Here is a 24,433-nt window from a genome sequence, read left to right as displayed (position 1 = left end):
CCGCGCATGCGCGTATGCGCGCGCTCCCTCTCCCCCCCCCCGCCCCTCCCCAGCGCGACGTGGAGGCGGAGGCGGAGGCGGAGGTGGAGGGGGGGGGGCCGGCGTTCGAAAAATGCCCGCGGCCTCCCATTGGCCGGCGGCGCCGCCGCGGCCCGCCCCCCCCTAGCGCGCGCCGCCGCCACACCCCCCCCTGCCGCGGTCCCGCCCCCGCCCCTTTGCCCCGGCCCCCCCCCCGCCGCCCCCCCCCCCCGCCGGTTCCCCCGCCGCCGCCGCCGCCATTAGAGGGGCCGCTTTGTGTCCGCCGGGCCTGCTGGTGAGTGACCCCCGGTGCCGCGGCGGGGGGGAGACGGGGAGCGGGGGGGCCCGGTAGGCCGCGGGGCGAGGCGCGGGGGCGGCCTGGCGGAGGGGCGCGGGAACTCCCCTCGGCGCCGCGCCCCCTCCCTGACAGGCCTCGGGAGGGGCTGTCGTGAGGAGTCGCGACGCGGGGGCTGTCGCGGTGGGCAGCGCAGCCTGCCCCCCCGCCCTCCCCCCCTTCCCCGCCTCATACCCGGGTGCAGGCCCCGTGCAGGCCCAAGGAGGCGGCCCCGGCCCTCCGGGGGCCTGCGAGCGGTGCGGCCGGGCCTGGCGGGGTGCGGGCCCCCTCGGTCGGGCCTGGCGAGGTGCGGGCCCCCCCGGCCCCCCTCACAAAGGAGGTGGCGGGCGTCAGAGCCGCCTCTCCCGTCCCGCTGACACCTGGGGAACACCGGCGGGGCCGCCGCGGGCGGCGGGGGCAAGGCCAGCGGCGGAAGGGGCTGATAGGGGTGCGACACAATAAATAATCGCTATTTATAAACTTCGGAAGTGCTTTAGCTCCCGCGGTGGCCTTCCCGCCTTTTGGTTGCGGGTTTGTTTGTTGTTGCTTTTTTCCTCCACAAACTCACTTCATCGGAGGCCGGGGAAGTGCCGCCACTCGAGGAAAACCTCTGTCCCAGACTTCAGTGTGGCTCCGCTGTGCCAAAAAGAAGCCCCGAGTCCCCCTCGGCGCTGCCAGCGATGGATGCAGGCCTAAGTGTGAGACTATGAGGCACGTCTGAGTTCCTCCCCGAGACCCTGTGGTGGTCACAGCCTGGTTAAAGAATGTTAATTACCCTCCTCCACTTACTGCACATGGTTTTCCACAGAGAAGGCTATTAAATTCCAGTCTGGCATGGGACTATTCCAGAGGGGCTGCCATTCCTAGTTTCATTATCCTTATTGCCTAGACTGCTGTTTTGGGCTAAAAGCTTTCAAAAACTTCAGGAGAGAAAGAGCAGCGTACCAAAATCTCAGCAGCTCTTGCCAGGCCAGAGGGGCTCCACCAGCTTACCCAAGGATAGCTCCAGAGCGGCGACACTGTTTGGAATAAAGCCTTCCCGCCTGCATTCTAACTATTTTCACGTTCACTGGTGTCTGCAAAGCACAGGGGACCGCTCAGCCTGTGCTGCAGGACAAGAAAAGTTAGATAATGTGGGGTTGTGGGTGTGTTCGCTCCTTTTAAAGTGTAGCAGAGACGGACAGTTTGCTCCTATCTCTGGTATTTCACAGGTTACTCTTTTCAGGAGTCATACTTGGCAGCTGAGTTTTTTCGGGGTTAACGAGCGTGTCACTTCTCAGTTCTTATCAGGCCTTTTGAGTAATAGTTGCACTCTGATTTCCTAGCGTGCGAATTTTGTTTGTTTGTTTGTTTGTTTTCACCATAAATAGTATTTTTAGCATCTTCAAGAAATAGTTGGCCAACAATCTTTGGCAAGCAGCTCTCTTATTGAGGCGGGAAAGGTTCAGAAGTACTCATGTTTATAAACAGTGTCGTACTATTGAGCTTGTCCATGTGAGAACAGCATGTGTGGGGGGAATGAGAGGAGAGGAAGGTACCACTGGTGAGCATCTCTTCTGTTCAATTAAAGAATGGAGGTGTTTTGACGGACTGCACAGGAGAGCACTTACCTTCCTCAGGAGGGACTTAGAGATCGGTGGGTAGAGTGAGAAACATGTGGAAATGAGGAATGGTAGGGGGGAAAAAAAAACCCCATGTAATTTCTGTTCGGGGGGAAGAACTTGGTGTACATGCCTTGAAAACATCTGGCTTTTGCAGCCTTTCTCTGCTTTACCTGCATGTAATTAATTCGCTCTTCAATGCACCGTGCACTTTTCTCAGGTAGCAGCTGCTTGAATTATTTTTGTCTTCGGAATATCTTTTTTTTTTTTTTTGGTGTTTTCCCTTTCGACAGAAACTGATGTGCAAATCTTTTGTCAGTGTTTTGTTACAAGTGACCCAGGGTGTTGTGAGGATTTTAACTTCCATGAGGGAGAATAAAAGAAGTTTTATGTTGATGGACTCTAATACGAGGTGTGAGTAGATTTTGTATAGCCTGCAAGGAAATCATACCTTTTATTATGTATAGTTTTGTCCTATAGAATAGTAGGTGATGGCTGAATAAGTAATAGTTTGGGAGGAGGGTTTACATAGTGGTTTTAAATTCATTCCATCTAAGCAAGGAGGATGTTGCCTGTAAGAGTTTTGTGCCCTGGTCTGTAATGTTAGCAGCCTAAATTTTCATTCAGGTGTCAGTGGTTTGTCAAAATTCATAATGTTGGATCCTGGAACAAAGATATTTCATCCAAGGCTATGAAACTTTCAGCAGTGGATTTTCACGTTGGAGTAGTTTTGTGACCTAAACCTGTTCTAAACTTAAAGCTGAACTCTCTGCTTTCTAATATGGGCTATTGAATTCCATAGCCGCTTGTGACAGCGGCAGCACATGGAGAATCTGTATCATGGACCAGACGAGCCAAAGCTTGTTCAAAAATTGTTGTCCCACAGGGGTTTTCACTGTCACAATCCTGAGCATCCATGCTGAGAGGGATTATTTTTAGGCAGCTATGCAAGCAGAAATTCTGCTTCCTATTAATCCCTCAGCTGAAGTTTTTGCATGTTTCTAGGTGTAATAGTGGCGTAATTTAAGTTGCACGCCACCTGGCTTTGTCTGTGTCTGGGGATATGAAGAAAAACTCCTGGGGATAGGAAAAGAAGATAATCCAGGCCACGGAAATGATCTGTTGTTACTGTCTTCTGTATAGGTCAAAGATTGATTGAGAAAGAATCTGAAACCTGTAGTGGTTTTTACATTGACCTGTCATTCTTGGTGGTGAAGAATCGTGGCGGTGAGGCATGGGTCGTTACTTGTATTTTAATAAACATCTGTTGAGCTTGAGCTGACTTTGAGTTTCAGTATTATACCCCAACAGAGATGAGGCGCTGAGCTAGGTCCTGGGTTGCGAGGCAGAGCATCAACCTCACTATAGTAATGTGCCGTTTTGTTTTGTTTTGTTCTTTTTTCCAGTGAAAGCAGCGTCTGTGCGTGCAAGGGGCAGTATTTAATCTTTGCTTTACTCTGTGAAAGCAGAGCAGCAGGATAGGCAAGGTGTAAGTCAGGCTGTATTCGTGGTGTTTGGAGTCGCAGGTCCAAATTCAGTGCTATCCTGAAATGAAAATGTATCTTTAGACTTAGAAATTTGGATCTCCGTGTGTACGAATGCATGTGTTTGGAAACGAGAAGCGTGAAAGATTTTCACTGTGCTCCCGTGAACCCTAATGTACTTGGGGTTTGGTGTTCCCCCCCTTAACACTGTGTGGGGAAGGAGTGGATGGAAATAGAAACTGTAACGCTAGTCAAGCCAAAGTATTTCTTGCCTGGCAAGCGGTGAGCTATTGGATCTTTGTATTGGACCACGATTCTTCTTTAATTGAAACAAGATGGTTTGTAATGCTTGCAGCAGCGTGGGGCTCAGATAGCCTGTAACAGATCTCTGGGAGACTCAACGGGGAGAGAGCTGCAAATACAGCCCTTGTAGCTTAATCAGGAGACAGGCGATTGAAAAGTCCGCTGAACTAGGACACCTCCCAGGAAATCGATGCTGCGCGGTGGCTGTAAGGATCAGGACAAAGTTAGCCCAAAACTTGTAGAATGGCAGCAAAAGCGATGGGAATGCGAGTTGTGGAGTAATGCTCAGCCAGATGGGAAACGGGAGTGAATTTCCAAGCAGGCTGCCAAATAAGGATTAGAAGTGGGGACTAACTTGTATTCTGTATTCGGTAAGATATTTTATTTGTCTACACGTTTTTAGGCGGTTTTAAATGACTTAATACTACTGGTCTGACTTAAGACAGCAGGCATCTTGGTGAACTGCAAGAACAAAAGAGAGATCAGTAAGAGCTGGAACTTCTTTGAAGCAGGCTGCAGAAGGCAATCCGCTGAGAACTTCTAGCTGATACATTTTACAAAACACAAATTTGTATCAAAGTTGTTGCTGGATGTTTATGTTCTGTGACAATGTAAATATTGAGGGTTTTGGTAAGACACCTTCTACCTGAGCTGGATTTTTAGGGGAGAGGTTTGAGGATTTCAGAGGGCCAGAAGTCTTGGAAAAGTTGGCCAGCTTGCAATTTAGAAGGTAATATTTTGGCATGTTTTATTTGGATTTGCAAAAATATTAACATTTCCTGTGCTTTTTTTCTGCGGCTTCTGAGACATTTAAATGCTTTTCCGCTCAGGACAGCACTATATAGTAATAGATAATTGCACAATAATCTATAGCCTGTTTTTAAAATACAATTACTTTACTTTTTAAGCCTTTCTGATAATGAACAGTCATTCTTGCTTCCGTTGCTTGTAAGGTTGGCAGTTTTATATCCCTTGACACCCTGACCTAAGTCTGCAAGAACATAAAAACTTTTTTCTAGCCCTTTTTGACCCGATTTCTAGACCCATGTCATGTACAGTATTCCAAGTCGTGTCTAAGAGCACATCAATCACCGGAGTACGTGTCATGTAACAGTAAGTGGACACCCTTAAGGGCACAGGATTGGATATGCTTTCTCATTTTTCCGTTGCATATTTGTTTTCAGTCTGCTCAGCCCGTACACCCTACCCCGAGTCCTTGTGTCTTGGTATTTCCACCAGCGTGACGGTTGGTTTGCCATGATCAAGACCTGACTTTATCCTGAAATACTTTCTCTTGAATGAGATGGAAGTCTGAGATAAGCTGGCAAATCAGTAGAAATCCAAGGACTCATCCAAACTGTGCTTCAAATTAATTTTTTTTTTCACGCACATTCTTGTGTCTCTTACATTGGTGGGGGACTCCACTCTTCTGAAATATTATCCAGACCCTGAAGCCTCCCTTCGTGGCTTTTTTCCTAATGATGCGTTGATAACTTAGGAGGAGATGGGTGTATTTTTTTCATAATAGTTCATGGACCTGTACCTTTGACTGGGCCTTCCATTAGTGGCTGCTCCCTGAGCTGGGAGACTGGATACTGTCGACCATTCCTGCTCATCTAGAAATCCAGAAAGCTGGGGGGTTTTGTTGCTTATCAGCTCCTTGCTGGATTACCAGCTTTGAAATGACTAGTTCATGATAGTTGGGGAACCTGCGAACCTGCACTTCAAATGACACATAGGAAAATGAGTGTGAGGAGTTCCTATCTGTACTTTCAAGCAGCTTTTTGAAAAGGTTGGTATCCTGATGTTTGTTTCATTGCTGGTGTGATTTTTTTTTTTTCTGACAATCCATTAGATCTACGTGTACGCGAGAGTTACTGAACAACCACCTTGAGAACCTGCACCCTCAATTGATGGCCTCTTCCATCTTTCTAAGCACAATATTTGTTTGTTTGACATTTGTGTAAATGCAAAATACAGTTATTACTTTCCAGTTGCTTATTATTAAAAGCGACGCTTGCAATGGTGGTACGCATTTAAAGATGTCTTTGTATCTCATACATAGGGTGTCCAGGTAGCAGTTGGCTTGGGTGACTTGATTTTTCATTTAAGTAAATCTTCTGTTTTATTTGGAAGGGGGTGAGAGTTTTTCTGCATTGCTGTAGCAAAACCTTCTAGTCTTTTGCTTTATCTTTTTGAGAAACTAAATTCAGTCCTGTTTGTAGTTGACGTTTCACACCCAGTCCAGGAAACTACTTTTGATCCTTCTTCGGAAAGAAATTGGCCGAGCAAAAGCAGTCCTTGAGCTGTGATGCTTTTGCAAGGTGGTGCTTGTGACTTTGCCCCTTGAATATGGGTGCTTTGAAGTCAGTAGGTGATTATCCTCCTGCTTCTTTGATTCCCGTGGCCTTTTGAGCAGGAGTTGGGAATGGGAGGGAATCAACAAGCTCCTGTTTGGAGCACTCTGAATTTCTGCTGGATGATGACTTATTTGCATGTATTGTTGGCACTGAAGTTATGAATTGTGCTGTGTTAAGTTTCACTCTTGAGAGCAAAGACTCAAGTAGTTTATACTGTGATCTTAACAAAAGGGTTTTCTAGAACTTGGGGAATTTTAAGTCAAAGTTGGGAGTACTGTGTTTTCATGTGTGTGACATGCAGGTCACACAGTTTAAAAATAAATAAAACCCAGGACCAGGTCAGCCAGAGTGCATGCTTGTATGTATGTTTTAGTAATCCCAGGGAAAATGTCTTTTGTAGCCCCCAACTGATTTCCCTGAGGATGGATCTGTTATTGGTTATTTTAGGACTCATTTCAAAATGCTGGCATTTTTTGAAGGGCTTCAGGCTATGCTTCTTAGAAAAAAAAAAAATAAAAAAATGCTTGATGCTGAACCGAGGCCAGGTGAAAATTTTTAATTTTTCCTCTCACTTTCCACGCTTAAGGGAGGACGATCCCATAAAACAGAAGAAAAAAAAAAAGAAGTGCTGGGCTGTAGTTTCTATGTTGTAATTGGCCATTGGTATTTTTTTCCCATGCTGAAATTTCATAAGAAATCTTCACTCATCTCATTTATTTTAGTTTTGGCTTGTAGTGTGGTTTGATTTTTCTGTTTTGTCTCAGAAGAGGATATCTGTCTCTGTTGCACTTGTTTGCTTCTACTGGTGCAGAGGCAGGGCTAGTTCACTGCCATTTTTCAGAATGACTGTTCGGTGTCAAAGGAGAAGTTGTAGATGTTGCAGAAGCGGATTGACTGTCTTTAGCTGTCAGAAGCGCTGTGTTTTGAAGATGGCCAGCTAGATGTCTGTCTTCTAGAGCATCTCCCGTGGAAATGCTGCCTAGCCATGTCTCTAGTCCTCCTGCCATCAGACTGAAAGGAAAGTCTCTTGGTCAGTTGTGCCGTAGGTGTGTGCAGCTGGTGTGACACTGCACCCACCTGCACCAGCAGTGCATTCAGCTTATTAATTTTTCAGTTTATTATTTGGGGAGGAGGTGTTGTAGGTACAATGATGTAGCCTCTTGCGTCACCAGTCCTTGGGAACCATTGTATCTTAATGCGCATTCCCCTTGACTCTTCCTTCACTGCCACTGGTTTCGGAATGGAAACTACCTACACAGCTTGGAGATTTAACAAAAATGCTTCATGCAGATGAGCTGGGGTTTGGTTTGCCTGGGAAAATAACTGAGGTAGAGAAAATCCCTCCAATCGATGAGGAGTCCCCACTGCTGAGTAATAAGAGGACTATATTTTTTGGCAAAAATACGGAGTAATGGAGGTGATATTGATGTGGTACGGAGCATCCATCCCTGCAATGGAGAATGCAGTGCAAAATGCTGAAACTGGTGAAAGTCATTTTGAAAACCATGCCAGGAGTCATGTTAGGTCTCCGTTCAAGAGGAGGACACTCAGGCTGGGGGAATACCTCTTAGAAGTGAAAATCTGTGGTAAGTGTCTGCCTTCTTGTCCGAGCGAAAGAAAACAGACAGAACAGGTAGAAATGGGGAGCGTTTGGCTGTTTATCTGTAAGGAGGGGAAGAGGGCAGTCTGGAGCTTGATCCTTTGGATGGAACCAGGGAGACCGGGTCCAGCCCTGGTGCGCTAGAGGTGAGGCTTTTCTTTTGAGGTTTTGAAAGGGGGTGCTGAGAAGAGGAAGTGAATGAGCAAGTGAACCCTGTATTTTGCGATGGAAATAGCAGAGCACCTCTCCTTAGGAGAGGCTGAGCAGGCGGGTGGGCAGCAGGTAAGAAAGGTTAAACTATGCTTAACCCATTCAGCATCCATGATGCTGCATGTGTTTGGAGGAGAGTTTTGTAAAGCTTTAATTTTTTTGTAGAAGGTATGGAGACTGCTGTGCTGATGGTTATTTTCTTGTTCAAGGACTCCTTCTTTTCGCTAAATTGCATGGGGTTTAGTTTGGGAGGGGCACGGTTCGGGTCCCCAGTGTGTGTATTTTCTGCCTAACAGATTTAATTCCTTAGGCTGATAGAAGCTGGATCAATGTGTCAGCTCCTGCTTTTACCCAAAGTCAATGACTTACTGGTTACCTCAATGCCTTACTTTAGGCACAGTGCAATTTCTGCTTTTTGTTAATGCTTTCTGTTAATTTAAAGAGCCTTTTTGTTCTTTCAGATATGTTTTAATGGAGCAGGCTGCAGTTCTGGCTTATACCTTTACCATTTCTGCTATATCCATAGCGCTCAAGTTTGCATACATGTTTTAGCGTCTTTGTTGAATGCAAGTGTTGATTGTCAGTTATGTTAGTCATAAGCTGTAAGTCATTTGTCTTTCTTTTCTTTTTAGTCTTTAGTTTGTTAGATACATGGACATAGATGTTTTTGTTTTGTTAATTTTCACACCACATCTCTTCTGTACTTTAGGTTGACTCCTCACTGCACTGTGAAAACCATTAGGAAAAAGTCCTTGGGGTTAAAACCTGGGGCTCCACAGTGTTACCTGCACTTGGGGCTAGAAATTAATTTAAATGGCGACTGATCTGTCTGAAGCTGAACCCGTGCATCATAAGGCGCTTCCACTCTTAACGGGAGCTCAGCTGATCCACACGGACAAGTTAAGTGAGGTAGGGGCTGGCCCATTCTCCAAGCTTGCCCTTGGATCAGTCCTTGACTTCCAGTCCTGCTGAAGGTTACTTGGTATTCTTTCTCCCCTGCTTGTAGGAAACTCAATTGGGAGTCTAATAAACCCCATACGTGCTCTCCTTCCCCTTCCCTGCTTTGCCTGAGATGACGTATTTGTCAAAATCCTCAAATGGTCATCTCATTTAATTTGGAATTGAAAAGAAATTATTTCTTCTATAATTGTAAAACGTGAAACTATCCTCTCCAAGTATGCTTTAAAGAAGCAGGTTTGAGGGTTACTGTCTTCTAAAATTCTGAAAAATCCAAATGTAACCGGAATATTTCCACATATGCTGCTTTGATTTACTTTAATCCCGTTTCAAAAACTTTCCGATTCTTTCCAGTATCGGTACTGATTTTTGTATACTTTTTCTAGAAAGTTGAAGACGACACGATGCCGATCCGTCGCTCAGTGAATAATTCTTCCCGGGAAACTCCTCCCAAAAGCAAACCTGCTGAAGGTGAAGAGGTCAAAGCAGGTACGGTAATAGTCCTATAGTGAGTTGCTAATGTATATCCAAACATAGGGATGTGTTCCAAAACTCCTGAAAAAAACCTTACTGCTGTGATTAAAAGGTTACGAATGCTTAGCTTCTTTTCACAGCCGTTTCCTGAGTTATTGGGAAGTTGTATTTTGCAGCCACTGTCTTCAGTCTGAGCCCAATTGTTTTGTCCTTCATATTCTGTGGCAAAGCCCTGACACTCCAGACATGAAAATACAGCTAAATATAGTCCCTTTTAAATTTGTGCATCCTTTAGAGTAAAGGTAGAAACTGTGAAGTTTCAGTAGTGTCAGGAAGATGGGTTAAGATCAAAAGGTATAGTTGACGAGTAGAAAAACAAAGTATTTAATTTTTTTTCTTTCTTTTCCTGAACAAAAGGATTTTACCACAACGTGTCATAAAATCTAGTCTGATATTAATGTCTGGTCTTAGCAGCTTTACCGCAGTTTCTCAGAATGTGTCATTTCAGTATTGTATTCTGTTAGTTTCACTAACAGAAGTTAGAGACCTTAGACTTTGTCCTCTTTGGTGTCACAAATAAATAAAGTACGTATGAAACTAACTATTAATACACTGCATATTTTAAATGCATGATGCCTTTGTGGGAAAACGTAGGAAAACACAGGAGAATGTGGCAGGAGTGCTTAAGCTTGTTCTCAGAGATAGAGAAACTGTCTAATGCGTGGAGCAGTCACAGTAGACAGCTCTTTATCCAAAAAGTGGGTAATGGCACTTTATACGCATCTTATCTAGCAGGCAGCCCAGTCTCTAAGGCCCGTTCTCAGCTAAATGTACTGGAGTTAATTTGCTTGGTGAGTTAAATTCTGACTGGATTTGATCCTGCTAATAGACAAGTGCTTCTGCAAATGCACGTGTGATCTAAAGCTTTGCAAAGTCTGGAAAAATGTGATTGAAGCTTAAAATCCCTCAGGTGCAGAAACAGAGGTGTTTGACGACGAGTTGGTCGTAAACAAAGCTGCTTGTATGTATCTGTCCAAATTTCATGTAGAGATGTATGGTTTTGTACCTTTCTGAGTTAAAAACACATAAACCACAACATAGGGGAAAATCTTGGTGTTTCATGGTACTGATTTCCCCGCCCCAGTGTCTCTGATGAGGGATGAGTGTAACAGTAACTGCTGTGGTTAAGAGGAAAAGACTGGGGGAATTAGTTCATTGTAAAAATGCTACATGGTGTTGCTCAAAGTTCTTCTGGCATTTGGTGGCTGATTACACCTTTTCAAAGCTCTTTCACTAATTTCGTTCATTTCTTAAGTTATGTTTAAATTAGAGAAAAGAAATTGTCTGGTGGGAAATGATTTTGAGTGGGTGTTCTTAAGCTTTTTTTTCCACCCTCTGAATAGAGGCTAGTTTTAGGCTGTAACTTGATGCGTTTTCGTATCTTCTAGATGCGGAAGTAACTTCTGAGGAGTCTGCCTCTGTTGGAGAAGAACAAGAGAGTGAAACCCTGCCTGCTGCATCCAATGAAGCAGAACAGCCAAAGGAACCTGAGAATGAAGGGAAGGGGGAAACAAAGTCCTCAGAAGAAACCAAAAAGGAGTAAGGCTTGCTTAGTGCTGAATTCAGGAATTTGGGTAGGATTCAGAAGAAAGTCAGATTCTACAGATAGAAAAGAGATGGGGAAAATAGGATGGATCCCTTTAAAAGGTGCTCATGTGTCTTGGGAAGGAGCTACCAATCAAGTGTAGCTGCTGTTCTAGAAAGCGCGTGAGGCTGAATATCAAGATAGGGTCTCTTTTGTCTAATAGAAAATGTTCTTTAAATTATTTTCAGTGTCAGATGTTCTGTGCCTTTTTTTTTTAATTGTCGTTCTGCTTGTTGCCATGTTTTACAGTGTCATTTGTCTTACCATTGCTTTGTATTTTTCCTAAGTGAGAAGGATCAGTCTAAGGAAAAGGAGAAGAAGGTGAAAAAGACCATTCCTGCGTGGGCTACTCTTTCTGCTAGCCAGCTAGCTAGGGCACAGAAGCAGACTCAGATGGCTGCCACCTCACGTCCCAAAATGGATGCTATTTTAACTGAGGCTATCAGGGTAAGCAGGAGACAAATGTTTCTTTTGTTCATCTGTCACAAAGCAGAATAATTTGTGCTCCTAAAATCCACAATTTCAGCTTGCTGATGGTACAGATGACAGTGCTGTCTGTTAGCAGGAAAGTTACCGCATAAGACGTGTATGCTTCTGCCTGAAAGTCCATGGAGCTGATATGTGAGTCCATGACGATGAGGCAGCCCTGTAGCTTTATTTCTTTGTTTAGAATTTGTTCCCCTCCCTAATTGCGTTATTAGAAACAGCTATGATGACATAATGTGGTTGATTGCTGTCATCGTTTAATTTGGCAAGCCTTCTAGCCATGTTTAACTTGATTTACCTTGATTAATCCATCTATTTGTTACGTGCTTTTTTCAGCGTTAACTTATTCTAATTCAGGACAGATGGAGATACTGTAAACTAGCATTCCAAAGCGGTGTCGGTCTTGGTTTGCTCTATCCCCCCTGGTTGTGCTGTAGTAGTTGCAGTGCAAAACTGCTGCTCTCCCCTCGAGGCTTGGTTCACGCACGTTGCCTTCACAGGAAGCCTGGACTCCACCAGCCTTAATTGCAAGATGGCCTTTCCAGCTGCTTTATCGTCAAAATATGAACTTCAACTTAGGTTTTTTACTAGTTTACTAATGTCAATCCTCTGTCTTCTTAAAAAAAAAAAATAATTGGCAACTTGTTCTGACTTAATGATTACTCTATCTGACATTAGTAAAATTATTTACTGGTTGTATAGTGTTGGTTTGCCAAAAAGTGACTGTATTTTGTAGTAGCATGCAGTGTTTAAGGCGTTACATGTAAGTACTTCAGAATAGGGGAGTAGTTGATACGCACCTGCTGTGCTGCTTTTGTGTTGTCTGCTCCTCAGCTACCCTGAAGGGGAAAATTAACTATTTTGTTAGTCATATTTTATACTCTTGAGTCATTGTGGGGAAAAGGCCAGCCCTGGCATCCTGTGCCGATGTGCTGGTCTGTATGCATCAGTTCAGTCTCTGTTCTTCCAGTTCCACAGCAAGATAATTTCAGTGCAGGTGGTTTCGACTAATTTTTTGATTCTCTTTCAGGCGTGCTTTCAAAAGAGTGGTGCATCAGTCGTTGCAATACGTAAATACATCATCCACAAATACCCTTCCCTGGAGCTTGAGCGGAGAGGCTATCTTCTAAAGCAAGCGTTGAAAAGGGAGCTGGAGAGGGGACTCATTAGACAGGTAAGAGTTGCTTTGTGGAGCAGCAGTGGAGCTGGTAGGGCTGAGCTACACAGGAGTTTCTTAAACTCTGTTAGCGGGTCTCTGGGGTAATCGTGTTCTCCCTTGTGGAGCTTAATCAACCTCTGTCTCCACTTTGTTAGACACTAACAGAATTTCAGCGTTGTTCTGTCAATTACATACTTTGCACGGTTGTCTTTTGTTTACGGCAGTTTATGACCGTTTCTTGTTGTTGTGTCATATGGCATTGCAGCAGCATGTGTCTTCAGACCGAGTCCAGCAACGTCACTTCTGCAGCAGCATGTTTCCTTTAGCACTGTGATTTATGCCTGCGGTATCTGTTAGGGTCTCCTGGTCAGGACAGCAGAGTGTGTTACTAACGTCTCACTGTAGTTTCTGATCTTACTGAAGTTTCAGTGGGTTCAAATCGGGCCTCTGCCACAACAGCCCATTGCCAGGGTGGTGACGGTGCATTCAAAATCTGCCTAATGGCGTCAGCTAGTCTCTTTCAGGTTGTTATTACTCGGAGTTACTTTGTTAAAGACTGAAACGGGCTTTCTTTTGAACTAGGTGAAGGGAAAGGGAGCTTCTGGGAGCTTTGTGGTGGTGTCTAGTGCAGGAAAAACTGTTCCAAAAGCCAGAGACAGAAAGGTAAGATGGACCGTTTTAAACAATACTCCGAAAAATCTTGCACTGAAACACATGTATCTTGCAAAATGCAGCCTAACCTAAACCCAAACAGTATTCTCCTCCTCTCAACCCAAAGAGTTTTCTCCTCCTTGCTGTACTTTCCCTCGCTAAATGCAGTAATTGAAATGCTCGTTCCACTAAAATCAGAATCAGACAGCTCTTTTGAGAAATTAAAACCAAGTAGAATAATGAAAATCTTAAAATGTTTACATTAAACCCCTAGGGTTTGGTTCAGAGGAAGAAAACCGAATAACCGTGAAATTCCTTTTCTGTCTTTACCTGGTAGAGAGAGATGCCTCTCGAGTATTGCAAGAAAGCTTTATGCTACTGCTTTTACTGTTATATCTATTGCATGGATAAATGGAAGACTTCAGTCATCAGGACTGTCAGATGAACATTTTTCCATCAGCTGTGAGGGCAGAGCGAGGAAGAAGAAAATGTCCTAAGGCTTCTGGAAGCAAGCTGCTAATGTTGGGTGTATATTGTTCTGAGGTAGTAAAATGGGATGTGGGGTTTTTTTTTTTTGAGCCTAGTCCTCACAACTAGTCATGGTTCCAGCACCGCTGTTCTCCACTCCCTGCTGCCCTGGGTGTATGAAACACATTTCTAACACCGCAGTTACAAAATGCGTAGCTGGAATTGCCGATCCGCTTGCAGCTTAGACAGGTGAACCCAGGGAGTATTGTAAGGCCTTGGTGCTTATCTCTTGGCTGCTGGGGAGACCAAAAGTCATAGAACTGAAGGAAAGAGCGACACACTTGGTACGAGGGCACTGAAAGAAACTAATTGCAGGGTAACTTCTTTTTAAATAGAGCTCACTGGCTCCACAAGAAGTTTGAGCAAGGCACCTGATAACTGCTAACACATCACTTTTCTTGTCTGCAGCATATCAGTGTCTTTGTTCCTAGTTACTTTCTCTGCGTTGCTGCAAAACGAATAGCTTGCTTTTGTTTTCGGTGAATTCAGCTAGCAGTAGAGCAGCTGTCTGGGTGAGCAGCACCCTCACCCATTTGACCGTTAGCAAAGCTGCTGTTCAGCATCAAAATCATTAAACTTCAGCACATTTCCCCACTCTTTTCTGTGTAAAGGACAGGACATTTTTTTCCTAATCATCTCTTCCTCACAGTAACAAAGGGACGGAGGAAAATTCAGAAGGGAGTGTTGGCTTCAATCAAGGTTTCATTCTGTCATCTGAAAAAAAGAAAATGCACTCCTGTTTGCCTGTTCAGTTTTGGGAAGATTTGACCTGTGTAAACAGGTCTTGCCTTTGGTTTTTGTGTTACATGTCAGCATGAACCGCTTTCACCTGTCTCGTTGAAGGGTAGCAGAGGAAAATGTCTATAGAAGACGAAGGAAACCATTAAAAATACAGATATTGTTAAATACTCAGCAGTTTATGTTTGTAAAACTTTCCTAAGACTCCTATGAAAATTCCAACCAAATTTGCTTGATTTTGCTTAAACTGCTAAACTATTAAAATTGTTAATTTAAAGAGCTGCCTTACAGAATTGATTTTCCAGATCTGTGGCCAGTGTCAGGAGCACTTCTCCCCACCTCTGCATTGTTGGATCAGAAAACCCAGAGTTTTAGGCCCCACTGATGCGTAAAAGTATGTGTGTTTCAGAAAAGCACTTCCGCTCCGACTGCAGAGCAACAAGTCAAGCTGGAAGATATCCTGCCGCTGGCTTTCACCCGCCTTTGTGAGCCGAAGGAAGCTTCTTACAGCCTGATCAAGAAATATGTGTCTCAGTATTACCCCAAACTCAAAGTAGATATAAGGTAGGTGCAGGAGTACGCTTTTGCAAGCAGAGCTGCAGAGGAGCAGTGAAACACGGCCGCCTTCTGGCTTTGCCTCCCTTCACGGTGATTTCGGTTCAGTATTTCACCAGACAGCAGACAGGTGGTGCTCTGCATTGCGGAGCCTGCAGGAAAGGTTGAGGAGAAGCTCTGCCTTTCTCTGCATCCCTCCACACCCAATCTTTGTTTCTGACGCCGACATCAGCATAGCTCTGTGCAGCTCCACTCTTAACCAAAACTAGAGCCCTTCAGCTGGCGTGAATGTGAAAGGTCTCTCCTTGGGATCTTGTCCCCCTTGGTTCTCCATGCTTTAACTGGCACACGCTTACAGGAATCTTTAAGTTTGACCATTCGGAGCGGGTCAGGGCTTGGGGAGGAAGCAAATCAAGGAAAACCCTGTGCGTCACCTCTTACAGGGGCTTGTACTCAGTCCCTTGTTTGTCTACGAGCTGACTGACTCATTGCCCACCGAGTCCAAATGTGCTTTTCGAAATGAGTAAATCCTTCCAAGCGAAGCTCGTCTGTTTCTGGATACGCAGTGACACTGAGAAAGCGTTGCAGTTGAATTTCCGCTAACGTACATTGTTCTTCTCATGTAATCAGCGCTTGCTGACAGATCTCCATTTAAAATGTCTGTATGTAGGCAGATACCACTTGTAAGTACTGCTCTGCTCACACTCCGTATAAAGTGTTGTTTCTCTGTTTGTTTTTTAAGCTGTCAGTGTGTGTCAGTAAAGCTTTATCCTCCTGTGTTTCAGACCCCAGCTCTTGAAGAATGCCCTGCAGAGAGCTGTAGAGAAGGGCCAGTTAGAGCAGATCACAGGGAAGGGAGCGTCTGGGACATTCCAGGTCAGAACCAGAGTTCATCTTGTTTTGTTGACTGTACTGTCCACAAGCCTTGGATATAAGTTAACGCGCCCTCTCCCCCCCACTACCCCCCAAGTTTTATTGGGTACACCTTTCTTTAGCAGCTTGTCACATTCAGGAGTTGTCAAACTCTGAAGCAGTAGGACTCTTATTCTCCTCTTGGTCTACATTTCTGGAGCAGACCCCCCTGCCTTCCTTGCTTAGCGTGTTCCACATGCTGCTTCAGCTCTGACTCACTAGCACAGTAGGGGAGATGGTGGGGTGAGCGTTCCTTTCCATCACTAATTCCGAGTGCAGTAGGTACCCCAGATGCCTGCAACGTCTTTTCCTTGTGTCTATGCCATAGAAGTCTCCTGGGTACATTTGGTCTGTGGGATGGAGGAAGATCTGATTGATTTCCTTCCCTGAGTGATAGGCCCTTAGATTCCCACATCCTTGCCATGTATTTGGGGACTAGGACAATGTGTTACTGATAAAAAGCACTCCAGGCCAGTTGACTGAATAGGCCTCTCCTCCCAGTTAAAGCTGAGAGAGCAGCGTTCCCTGTGCAGTGTTTTAATATAAAACGTATCTGTGCTAATGCAGGAGCGCCGACCCACCTGGTGCAGAGGAGCTTGTCCTGACCTGGTTTGGGAGAATTTTGTCTTGATGCTTTTCTCTTCCTCCTTGGAAAATAGCTGAAGAAATCAGGGGAGAAGCCCCTGCTGGGTGGGACTCTGATGGAAGACGCCATCCTGTCTGCAATTGCGGCCATGAACGAACCGAAGACCTGCTCCACCACAGCGCTGAAGAAGTATATCCTGGAAAACCACCCAGGGACCAACTCCAACTTCCAGGGTAAAGTAGCGATCTGCCTAACGCTTCTCTTTTACATGCTGAAAGAGAGTCCTGCAGCTGCAGATGTGTCTGTGCATCACCTTTCAGCTATTCCGTTGAGCCTGCTGGGGAAATGACAGCTGCACGGCTCTTTGTGCTGCAGAGATGCTCAGTGTTTTTAATTCCCATTAGTTCCTTTCAAGCCTGACAAAGGCTAGTTTCTGAGACATAATGCATGTTTCTCTTGTCTATAGCATGTTCACAGGAAGGAGGAATAGCATTCAAGTAGTTTATTGTTTTTAAATCACCAAGTTGATTTGATCTGTCTCTATTTCGAAAGCCTACAGCTTGGCGTAAACACAGTTCCTAGTTGCTTTTTATTTAGACAAGTTGCATAGTCTAACTCTAAAAAAAAAAAAAAAATCACTCTTGCTGATTTGTTTGAGGTCCTTCTTTGGCTCTTATTTTAAAAGGTCAAGCAAGTGAGTAGAGAAACTAATCCTGTTATATTTGGAAAGAGATTTGGCATGTCTTTATTCCCAGGAATTACATTAATGTCTGTTTTGACTTTTGCATTAGCAGGAGCAATACTAACAGATTTTCTAATGGCTTATTTGCATTATTTGGTCTGTGCAGTTGTTTAACTGAGGCTGGAGGTCATTTGAAGCAGGATGAGCTCGCAGCCGTCTCTGCTAGAGTCAGGCCTAAAAGTAGATCAGTTTGTTACTGTGGTTTAATGGTGCTGGTGCCATTTCTCAGGACGTGGGGCCGGAGAGGAGACTGCTGATCCCACACGCTTCACCTGGAGCTGAAGCACGGCATCAGCACTGCTGTGTGATTCGGGGCTTATTGACAGATAGAAGAGCACAGGTTCCCTTGCTCACTGTGGGCTAAGGAAGTTGCCCGAGGCCTTCTGCCGATTAGAGACTGATGTCAAGTGTGACTTCTTAATCTTGGGGCAGGGAAGAGAGTTTTCAGGCTTACTAAGCCCTCGCATGATTTATTTGCAGGACCACTGGAAATTGCCCTGGTCCTTCGAGGCCTGTGTTTAGCCAGCTTCTAGTGCTTGTCAGTCTTGCAGGTTGGATAAGGAAATTTCAGCTTGCAATCTGTTGTTTTCTTTCTCCTTCCGTTACATAAAAGGATTTTTGATGATCTCTGCTCTGTTTTAAGAGCAACTGGAGGAAGATTTGGTGAGATGTAAAAGCAGGCAGGTATGGACTGCAAAGCCTCGTACTTGTAACTAGACTCGACCGGAGTCAAATCCTTTACGTGCTGCTATTGATTTTTGGTACCCAGAGTAAAAACAGCCTTATGTTTTATGTGTTGCTCCTGTTTATAAAAGCGTGGGGTTTTTAAAGAGTTCTTGAACTATGATGATTCTAATGTTGCAACGCTAGTAATTTAATGGATACAGTCAACTCAATTAGCTGTGCAAGCTCTTCCAGTGCCAGGGTTGTGGTTTGATAAAACCCATAACAATTTATTGTCATTTAGACAATTAGTCTATCACCCGATGACCCTTCCCCAACCAGAAAGGGGAATCAGGGAAAGCAAGGCAACACGAGGGTTGAAATATAAATAGATTTAATAGGATAAGGCTAAATAATTAACAATAATACTAAAGAACCAGTATTGATCCCGATAACAATATAAAATATACAAGGATTATACTCAGCCCACTCTATCATTAGGAAGCTGTGCACTCCCAGCAGGGGACAGCAAATGTGGGACGCTGCGAGTGCTACAGTTTCAGGAGGAAGGGTAAGGCTCAGGGCTCCAGGATCCGGGGCAAGGAGTTCTCTGGACCGCCGCCATCAAGGGAGAAAGAGAACTCCTCAGCAAATTTTCTAATTTACATTGAATGTGGTGCTCATGGTATGAAATAATCCTGTTGGCCAGCCTGGGTCAAACGCCCAGGCTTTGTTCCTCCTCATCTCTGCACCTGACAAGGCTTAAGAACACTGAGACCTTGAATCCCACATAGCTTAGCTGGCTATAAAGTAAATATTTTCCCCAAATTCAGACATTAGAGTCTTCCAAAAGTGGCATTTTCCCCAGCATTAGAAGAGAAATCAGTCCTGTGTCGCTCAACCCAGGACAACCATTCAAATTAAAACATTTCGGCAGAGGTAGGCTGTAGGCTGGTGAAGGTGTGGCGCTGTCCCAAATGATTCTCTTGATGTGAAATGTCAGTTCTTGATAAAAGCCTGTTGCAGGAGTGTTGGAGCGAATACCTTTTCATTAATCGTACAGAAGAGATTCAGAAGACAGTTTAGCCAGTGTGTTTCTTCGTATTTTTCTCTTTCCATTTCTCAAGTGAACCTCTTTGGAACGTGCTTGAGGGCAGGCCTTGCTTTTTCCCTTGGTTTGGAGGGAGCTAAATATGTAAATGGTCCCTCTAATTCCAGCTGAAAATGGTTTTGAACTGACCAAAAACCTCATCCCTTGGCCAGAGACAAAGATCCCCTTTACTTGCGCAGTTTTGGTTACAATTCTTACACAGCGCACGATGGAACAGAAGACTGGAATAAAAAGTGCATTGTCATATTTCAAGACCAAATATTTTCCCTTAAAAAAAAAAAAAGAACAAAAAACCAAACAAACCACAGAACGGGGAAAGATGCACCACGTATGAAATTAAGAACACGAGGAGGGCAAAAGAGGGTAAAGACTTGTTTTAAAAAGCACTCTGGAGAACAGGCTGAAGAAAGCTGAGGCTCGGGTTAAGTTTGGACAGTAGTTGTTACATGGCGCTGTTGAATGCATTTATAAAGAGGATTCCTTGATCGTGCCATCAATAACCTGCACTGTTCTTGACTTCTCCTTTGGAGCGTTTAAAGCCATACTGGCTCAGCGTTGAGGAAATTAGTCCTGTGTCCCTCAAACCAGGACACTCGTATCTTCTTTCTGAAAATTACCTGCGAGCAGATTTCCCTTTAAATAAGACGTACTAAAACTTGTAAATGCAGTGGTCTAGCCAGGTCCTACATGCAGCAGTTGCTCTTTGCTGAGTGCTGAAAGAAGCATGCGGTGATGCCTTCACGCGTCTTGGGTCTCCGGTGCTGTTTCATTCTCCTGCAGGTGTCCTGGGCAAAGGAGACTTCCTCCTGACTCTCCAGCTCTGATTTCAGAGGGCACTGCAGAGAGCAGTAAGGTTAGACAAGTAGATAAAGATAGTAACACAACCTTTCTCTGATTTTTTTATTTTTTTTTTTCCCCACCCTGCAGTGCATCTACTAAAGAAAACCCTGCAGAAATGTGAAAAGAATGGCTGGATGGAGCAAATTTCTGGAAAGGGCTTCAGCGGAACCTTTCAGCTTTGCTTCCCTTATTACCCTAGGTAAAGAGCTTGGCAGTAAAATGATGTTTGAGATAAGTGTTGCATAGATCAGCTGGATAGGGGGTCAACCCATGAATTTCAGCACTGCCCTTCACAGGGAAGTTTGTGGAGGGTTTAATAACTGGTGAACCACACCATTGTCACCCATCCTCGCTCTAGATAATGACATTACTTGGGTGTCTGACTGCGAGTGGACGTAAAGCTGACTTCATTAGCAAGGGAAGCTTTTAAAGGCAATAAAAATATTGGGCTCGATATTCTCAGATGCTCTGTTGTGATGCTTTTTTTTTGCAGGACAGGGGCTATTTAAGTGTTTCCATGCTAAAACAAACTCGCATGAGCAGGTAGAGTGTGTTGTTCTTAACGCAAGGATGCTCATAACGAGTAGGACCCAGCTGTTTGCCTTTCTTAATGCTGATGTGGAGGAGAGGCGGGAGGAGGGAAGATGACCTAGATTAGCTACTGTGAGACTAAAACAGCCTTTCTTCCCCTGCTGTGAGCATATATTGTGCTGGGCCGCGTAGAGCCCAGGGATGGTGACTTAGTGTCCCACGAAGAGCCAACTGGCAGCCTAGTCAATAAAGTCTCTGCTTCCCACCTTCCTTTATTGCATACCTACAAAGTCCTCAGTGGCTTCAGCCTGTGTTCGGAGTCACTGAATCTGATCTTGTCCCTTTGTCTGCCTTCCTGTGTTTGCACAGGAGGAGCAATGAGGAAGAGGACCAGAGAAAGGATAGCTTAGGGCTGGGGCATTCCTGGGGACTTACAAGCTGTCGCACTTCTGCCATTGCAGAGATTAAATAACGTTGGCTTTAGCCAGCAAACACCAAAGTCGTGCGGGTATTTCTGGATTAGGCTCAGAGCTGTAACCTGACAGGCGGGTGGGCAGCAGTGCCTGATGAGAGCCAGGGTTACCCAGGGCTTGCCGACCCCCCGGTCGTGTCCTTAGAAGTCAGTCACACTCTGACAAGAACCCTCTTGTAGCCCAGATGTGCTCTACCCAGAGAAGCAGCAGGATGAGGACTCCGAGGAATCTGATGAGGAAGAAGAGGATGAATCTGAGGAGGAGGAAGAATCGGAAGAGGAAGAGTCTGAGGAGGAAGAGCCACCACCAAAGAAGAGGTAAGGCAGCATGAGAGATAAATGGGCTCCTTTGGATGAAATAAAAGTGACTGTCGCAGCTGTAGAGTGCCCAGGTTTGTCTCGTGGTGTGGTTATTTATCCACAAGGCTGTTGCTCAGGAGGTGTTGGAAGAAGTTGTTTCTAATTATGGTTGAATTCCTGGGGCACTGTCAGGATCAGGACTTCTCCGGGAGGTGTGTGCAGAAGCAGTGCCTTGCTCTGGAGATACCGATCTCCCCTGTTCCGTAATTTGAAGCTAACCTCTTTTTCCTCCAGATGAGAGGAGAGCCTCTATTTATTCTTTGTATCGCCCTTTAGTCTCCCCTGTGCCTTTTGTGCTTTACCCAAAGCGTGACGTTTCACATGGGACTTTTTGTATTTATTAAGTGTTTCCTTATGAAAACTTTTCCCTACAGCATAATTTGCAGTTCTGTAGCCAGATATGAAACCTGCCTTACTCAGAATGTGGATTTAAGCTAAGTGTTGTTCGTTAAGTAATAAAATTCCATTTAGAGAGGGGAGATAGTGCTTAGGTCTCTAATTGTTCTGACAGTTGGCTTTGATTCATTGCCATTATTTGTACATTTATATGCCTAACGAAGGAGCTGCAAACCTCGCTGGCAGGGCGCTGTGGGGATTGAGAAGTGCTTAGCGTGGCAAGATCCACCAGAGGAGTTCTTGCTCTTTGGGATTTAGCTAATGAAATGTACTGCTGCATAAAGGAACATCCGTGGTAAAGAACAAGGATGCCAAGATCTGCTTCGTTTATGCAAATTGACGACAGCAGCTCGGCTCTGGGTAGCATTTGCGCCTCCACTGAGATCTTGTGCCGTCTCTCTCTCTCTGACAGGATGCAGAAGAGGCCGCCTCCAAAATCACGGAGCAGGGCCCCTCCGATGAAGCGAAGGGAGTCCAAACCCAAGCCAAGAAAAACCCCCGCAGCCCACCGGGGGAAAGCAAAGCCCCCTCCCAAGGTCAAAACCCCCGCGAAGAAAGCCAAACCAGCAGCCTCAGCCATCAAGAAACCCTCTGGTGGCAGCTCTTCCAAGAAACCAGCAGCCAGCGGGAGGAAGGAAGTGAAACCCTCGGCCAAGGGCAAATCCACCATGAGGAAATCTCTCCGGGCAAAAAAGTAAAATTTTTCCACTGTCAGGGAATCCCATGGTCAAATCCACAATCTTGTTTTATAAGTCAACGTGCATTTGTATTTTAGTTCTGATGCTTAAACACTTCTGTAATTTTTATTATTTTTTTTTTTTTTTCCTGAATGTTGGGGGGAAAAAGCTGAAAACTAAGTCAAACCAACCCGAGCGTTTGTTAGATCCCAATGCTGTGCCTCGTGTCCGCCCCTCCCCTGGAACAAGTCATCTTTAGTTTCTGCAATAATTTTAGGACTTTTCTAAGACATATATAATCTGTACATTTTACGGTGTTCCTCTTGCGTTTCGGGGGGGAGGGCTGGCTTTTAAAAAAATTCGTCAAAGAAGATCTTTATATCTTTAGACAGCAGGAACAGGATGATTGGGGGAATGTGATTCTTAATGAGAAGGTGCAACGGCAGAAGAGTCCTCCCTAGATCCCCTGCACGACGAGGTCCTTAACGCTTCTGTGAAGAAGCAGTGTACATACAGCACTTGCACTGAGTCCTGGAGGTGCTTCTTTCTGCTGGGCCGTTAGAGCGACGGGCTGAGGAGGCGGCGCGTTCGGCTCCTTCAGAACCAGCAAGGTTTGTTTGACGGTGAGTCAGATCTTCAGTAGACGGAGGCTGCAGCGTCTACTGATGGTCTGATGCCAGAGGGGCTCCAAAAAGGGGTAGTTCTCCGTTAGGCGGGTGATTTCAATTAGTGTTTCCACACCACATCTGTTACCTTAAAACCAAAATATATAAAAGTCTTCTTGAATCCAACTTTCAAACGTTTTTAAGAGATGAAGAGCCTGAGTTTTGTCACCTCTTGTTTACCCTTTTTTAAAGAGAAGTTGGAGAGCTATACAATTGCTAATGTAGCGATGTTGATAAGTGACGAACATGCAGTTTGCTAAAATAAAGTGAAACTAGATTCCAGGCCCCGCTTTGTGTGTCCTTTCTCCTCCTGGCCACAGCTTTCTCCTCCTGGAAGAGGAGGGAATTACAGTTGCCGTGGATCGCTGCAGAGGCAAATCTTTGTTAAAAGTACATTGCTGGCGTGAAAGACTGCAAACGGGGGCTATTTTAGCCTGAGACCCTGCCAAGCTCTGTAGTTGGACGGACTTGCGACCTTTCTCTTCCCTGGTTTCTCTGGAGACAAAGGTGAGCGAGAAGAAAGCTCTGGTTGAACCTCTTCCCGCTCCTCTTCTCCCTCTGCCCCCAGTCAGTGGCCAATGGGGACAAAAAAGACCATCTGAAATCTTTCCCCACCTCTGCCCCGCTCAACAGAGCAGCGCCAACATTCAAAACACGCCGCACCGCGTCCCCGGCTCTCCCTCGGCCAGGGCAGCGCCGCTCCTTCGAATGTGACCTGACAGTCTTGTCACTTAACGTCCTTTCGGAAAGAGCTTTGCACGTACCGTGCTGAGAGGAGTGGAGGTACCTCTAGAAATAACATGGGAAAAGGAGAAAATAGCCTTCTTTGAATTCATTCTTTTCACTTGCCGTCCCAGTGTGCGACCTCTAACAGCCGGGAGTTTAAAAAATTCTTATAGAAATGCTCTAAATTGTTCCCAGCCCCGTAAGGAGGGGGCAAACAGCAGGTTAACAAAAAATCACGGCTGACACGGAACGGGGAGAGTGAAAGCCCCAATCAAAGAGTAATCCGCAGGGAGGTCGAGCAATTAGCAACATTAGTTAATGGCTCTTCCCTAGGGCTACTTGTACCCAAACGGTGGGGTTTGTCAGCGTTTTCCTCTGGGCAGGGGCGAGGGCGAGCCGGATTTGAGAAACAGCTTCTCTCATCCGTAGGCTATTTCTGGGGAGGAGGAGTCCTGGCCCAGCTGGGGGCTGTTTTGTAACCTCCCTCTTCCCAGTAACATTCCCACACCAACAACCCCACGGATATTTCTTAAAACACTGCTTTTAGAGCACCAATTTTTTTTGCACGTGAGCGTGGCTTAATTTGGCTGCGGGGCATCTCAAATGGGGAGTGTTGCGCTAAAAACAGCCGTTACCTCCCTCGGTCATC

General features: G+C 45.3%; 1 protein-coding gene across 6 annotated transcripts; it reads left to right on the top strand.

The window, feature by feature from the left end:
* The first annotated feature begins 239 nt into the window (after positions 1 to 239).
* On the top strand, positions 240 to 23,340 carry HP1BP3 (heterochromatin protein 1 binding protein 3). Of its 6 annotated transcripts, XM_054222102.1 has the most exons (15): positions 298 to 313; positions 931 to 1,063; positions 8,620 to 8,819; positions 9,254 to 9,356; positions 10,790 to 10,940; positions 11,274 to 11,433; positions 12,503 to 12,646; positions 13,214 to 13,294; positions 14,958 to 15,112; positions 15,889 to 15,979; positions 16,675 to 16,834; positions 20,045 to 20,156; positions 21,141 to 21,278; positions 22,129 to 22,410; positions 22,782 to 23,340. In XM_054222102.1, exons 3-15 carry the CDS (start codon positions 8,724 to 8,726, stop codon positions 22,852 to 22,854), a joined length of 1,746 nt encoding a protein of 581 aa, XP_054078077.1. In that variant the 5' UTR covers positions 298 to 313; positions 931 to 1,063; positions 8,620 to 8,723; the 3' UTR covers positions 22,855 to 23,340. The 6 variants fall into 6 exon arrangements, with proteins under 6 accessions (XP_054078075.1, XP_054078079.1, XP_054078077.1 ...); XM_054222100.1 differs by lacking the exon at positions 931 to 1,063 and having other exon boundaries at positions 240 to 313; XM_054222101.1 differs by lacking the exons at positions 298 to 313; positions 931 to 1,063 and adding an exon at positions 4,925 to 5,532.
* The last annotated feature ends 1,093 nt before the right edge of the window (positions 23,341 to 24,433 follow it).

Source organism: Rissa tridactyla, chromosome 16 (assembly GCF_028500815.1).
Source record: "Rissa tridactyla isolate bRisTri1 chromosome 16, bRisTri1.patW.cur.20221130, whole genome shotgun sequence".
NCBI lineage: Eukaryota > Metazoa > Chordata > Aves > Charadriiformes > Laridae > Rissa > Rissa tridactyla.
This window is presented reverse-complemented; position numbering and strand designations above follow the sequence as displayed.

Bases quoted from the DNA above. Each gene is read 5' to 3' on its own strand.
- HP1BP3 (XM_054222100.1), top strand. From the start codon at position 8,724: ATGGCGACTGATCTGTCTGAAGCTGAACCCGTGCATCATAAGGCGCTT. The intron at 15,113-15,888 runs GTAGGTGCAGGA...CCTGTGTTTCAG, and splicing joins AAACTCAAAGTAGATATAAG to ACCCCAGCTCTTGAAGAATG. The intron at 16,835-20,044 runs GTAAAGTAGCGA...CCCACCCTGCAG, and splicing joins GACCAACTCCAACTTCCAGG to TGCATCTACTAAAGAAAACC.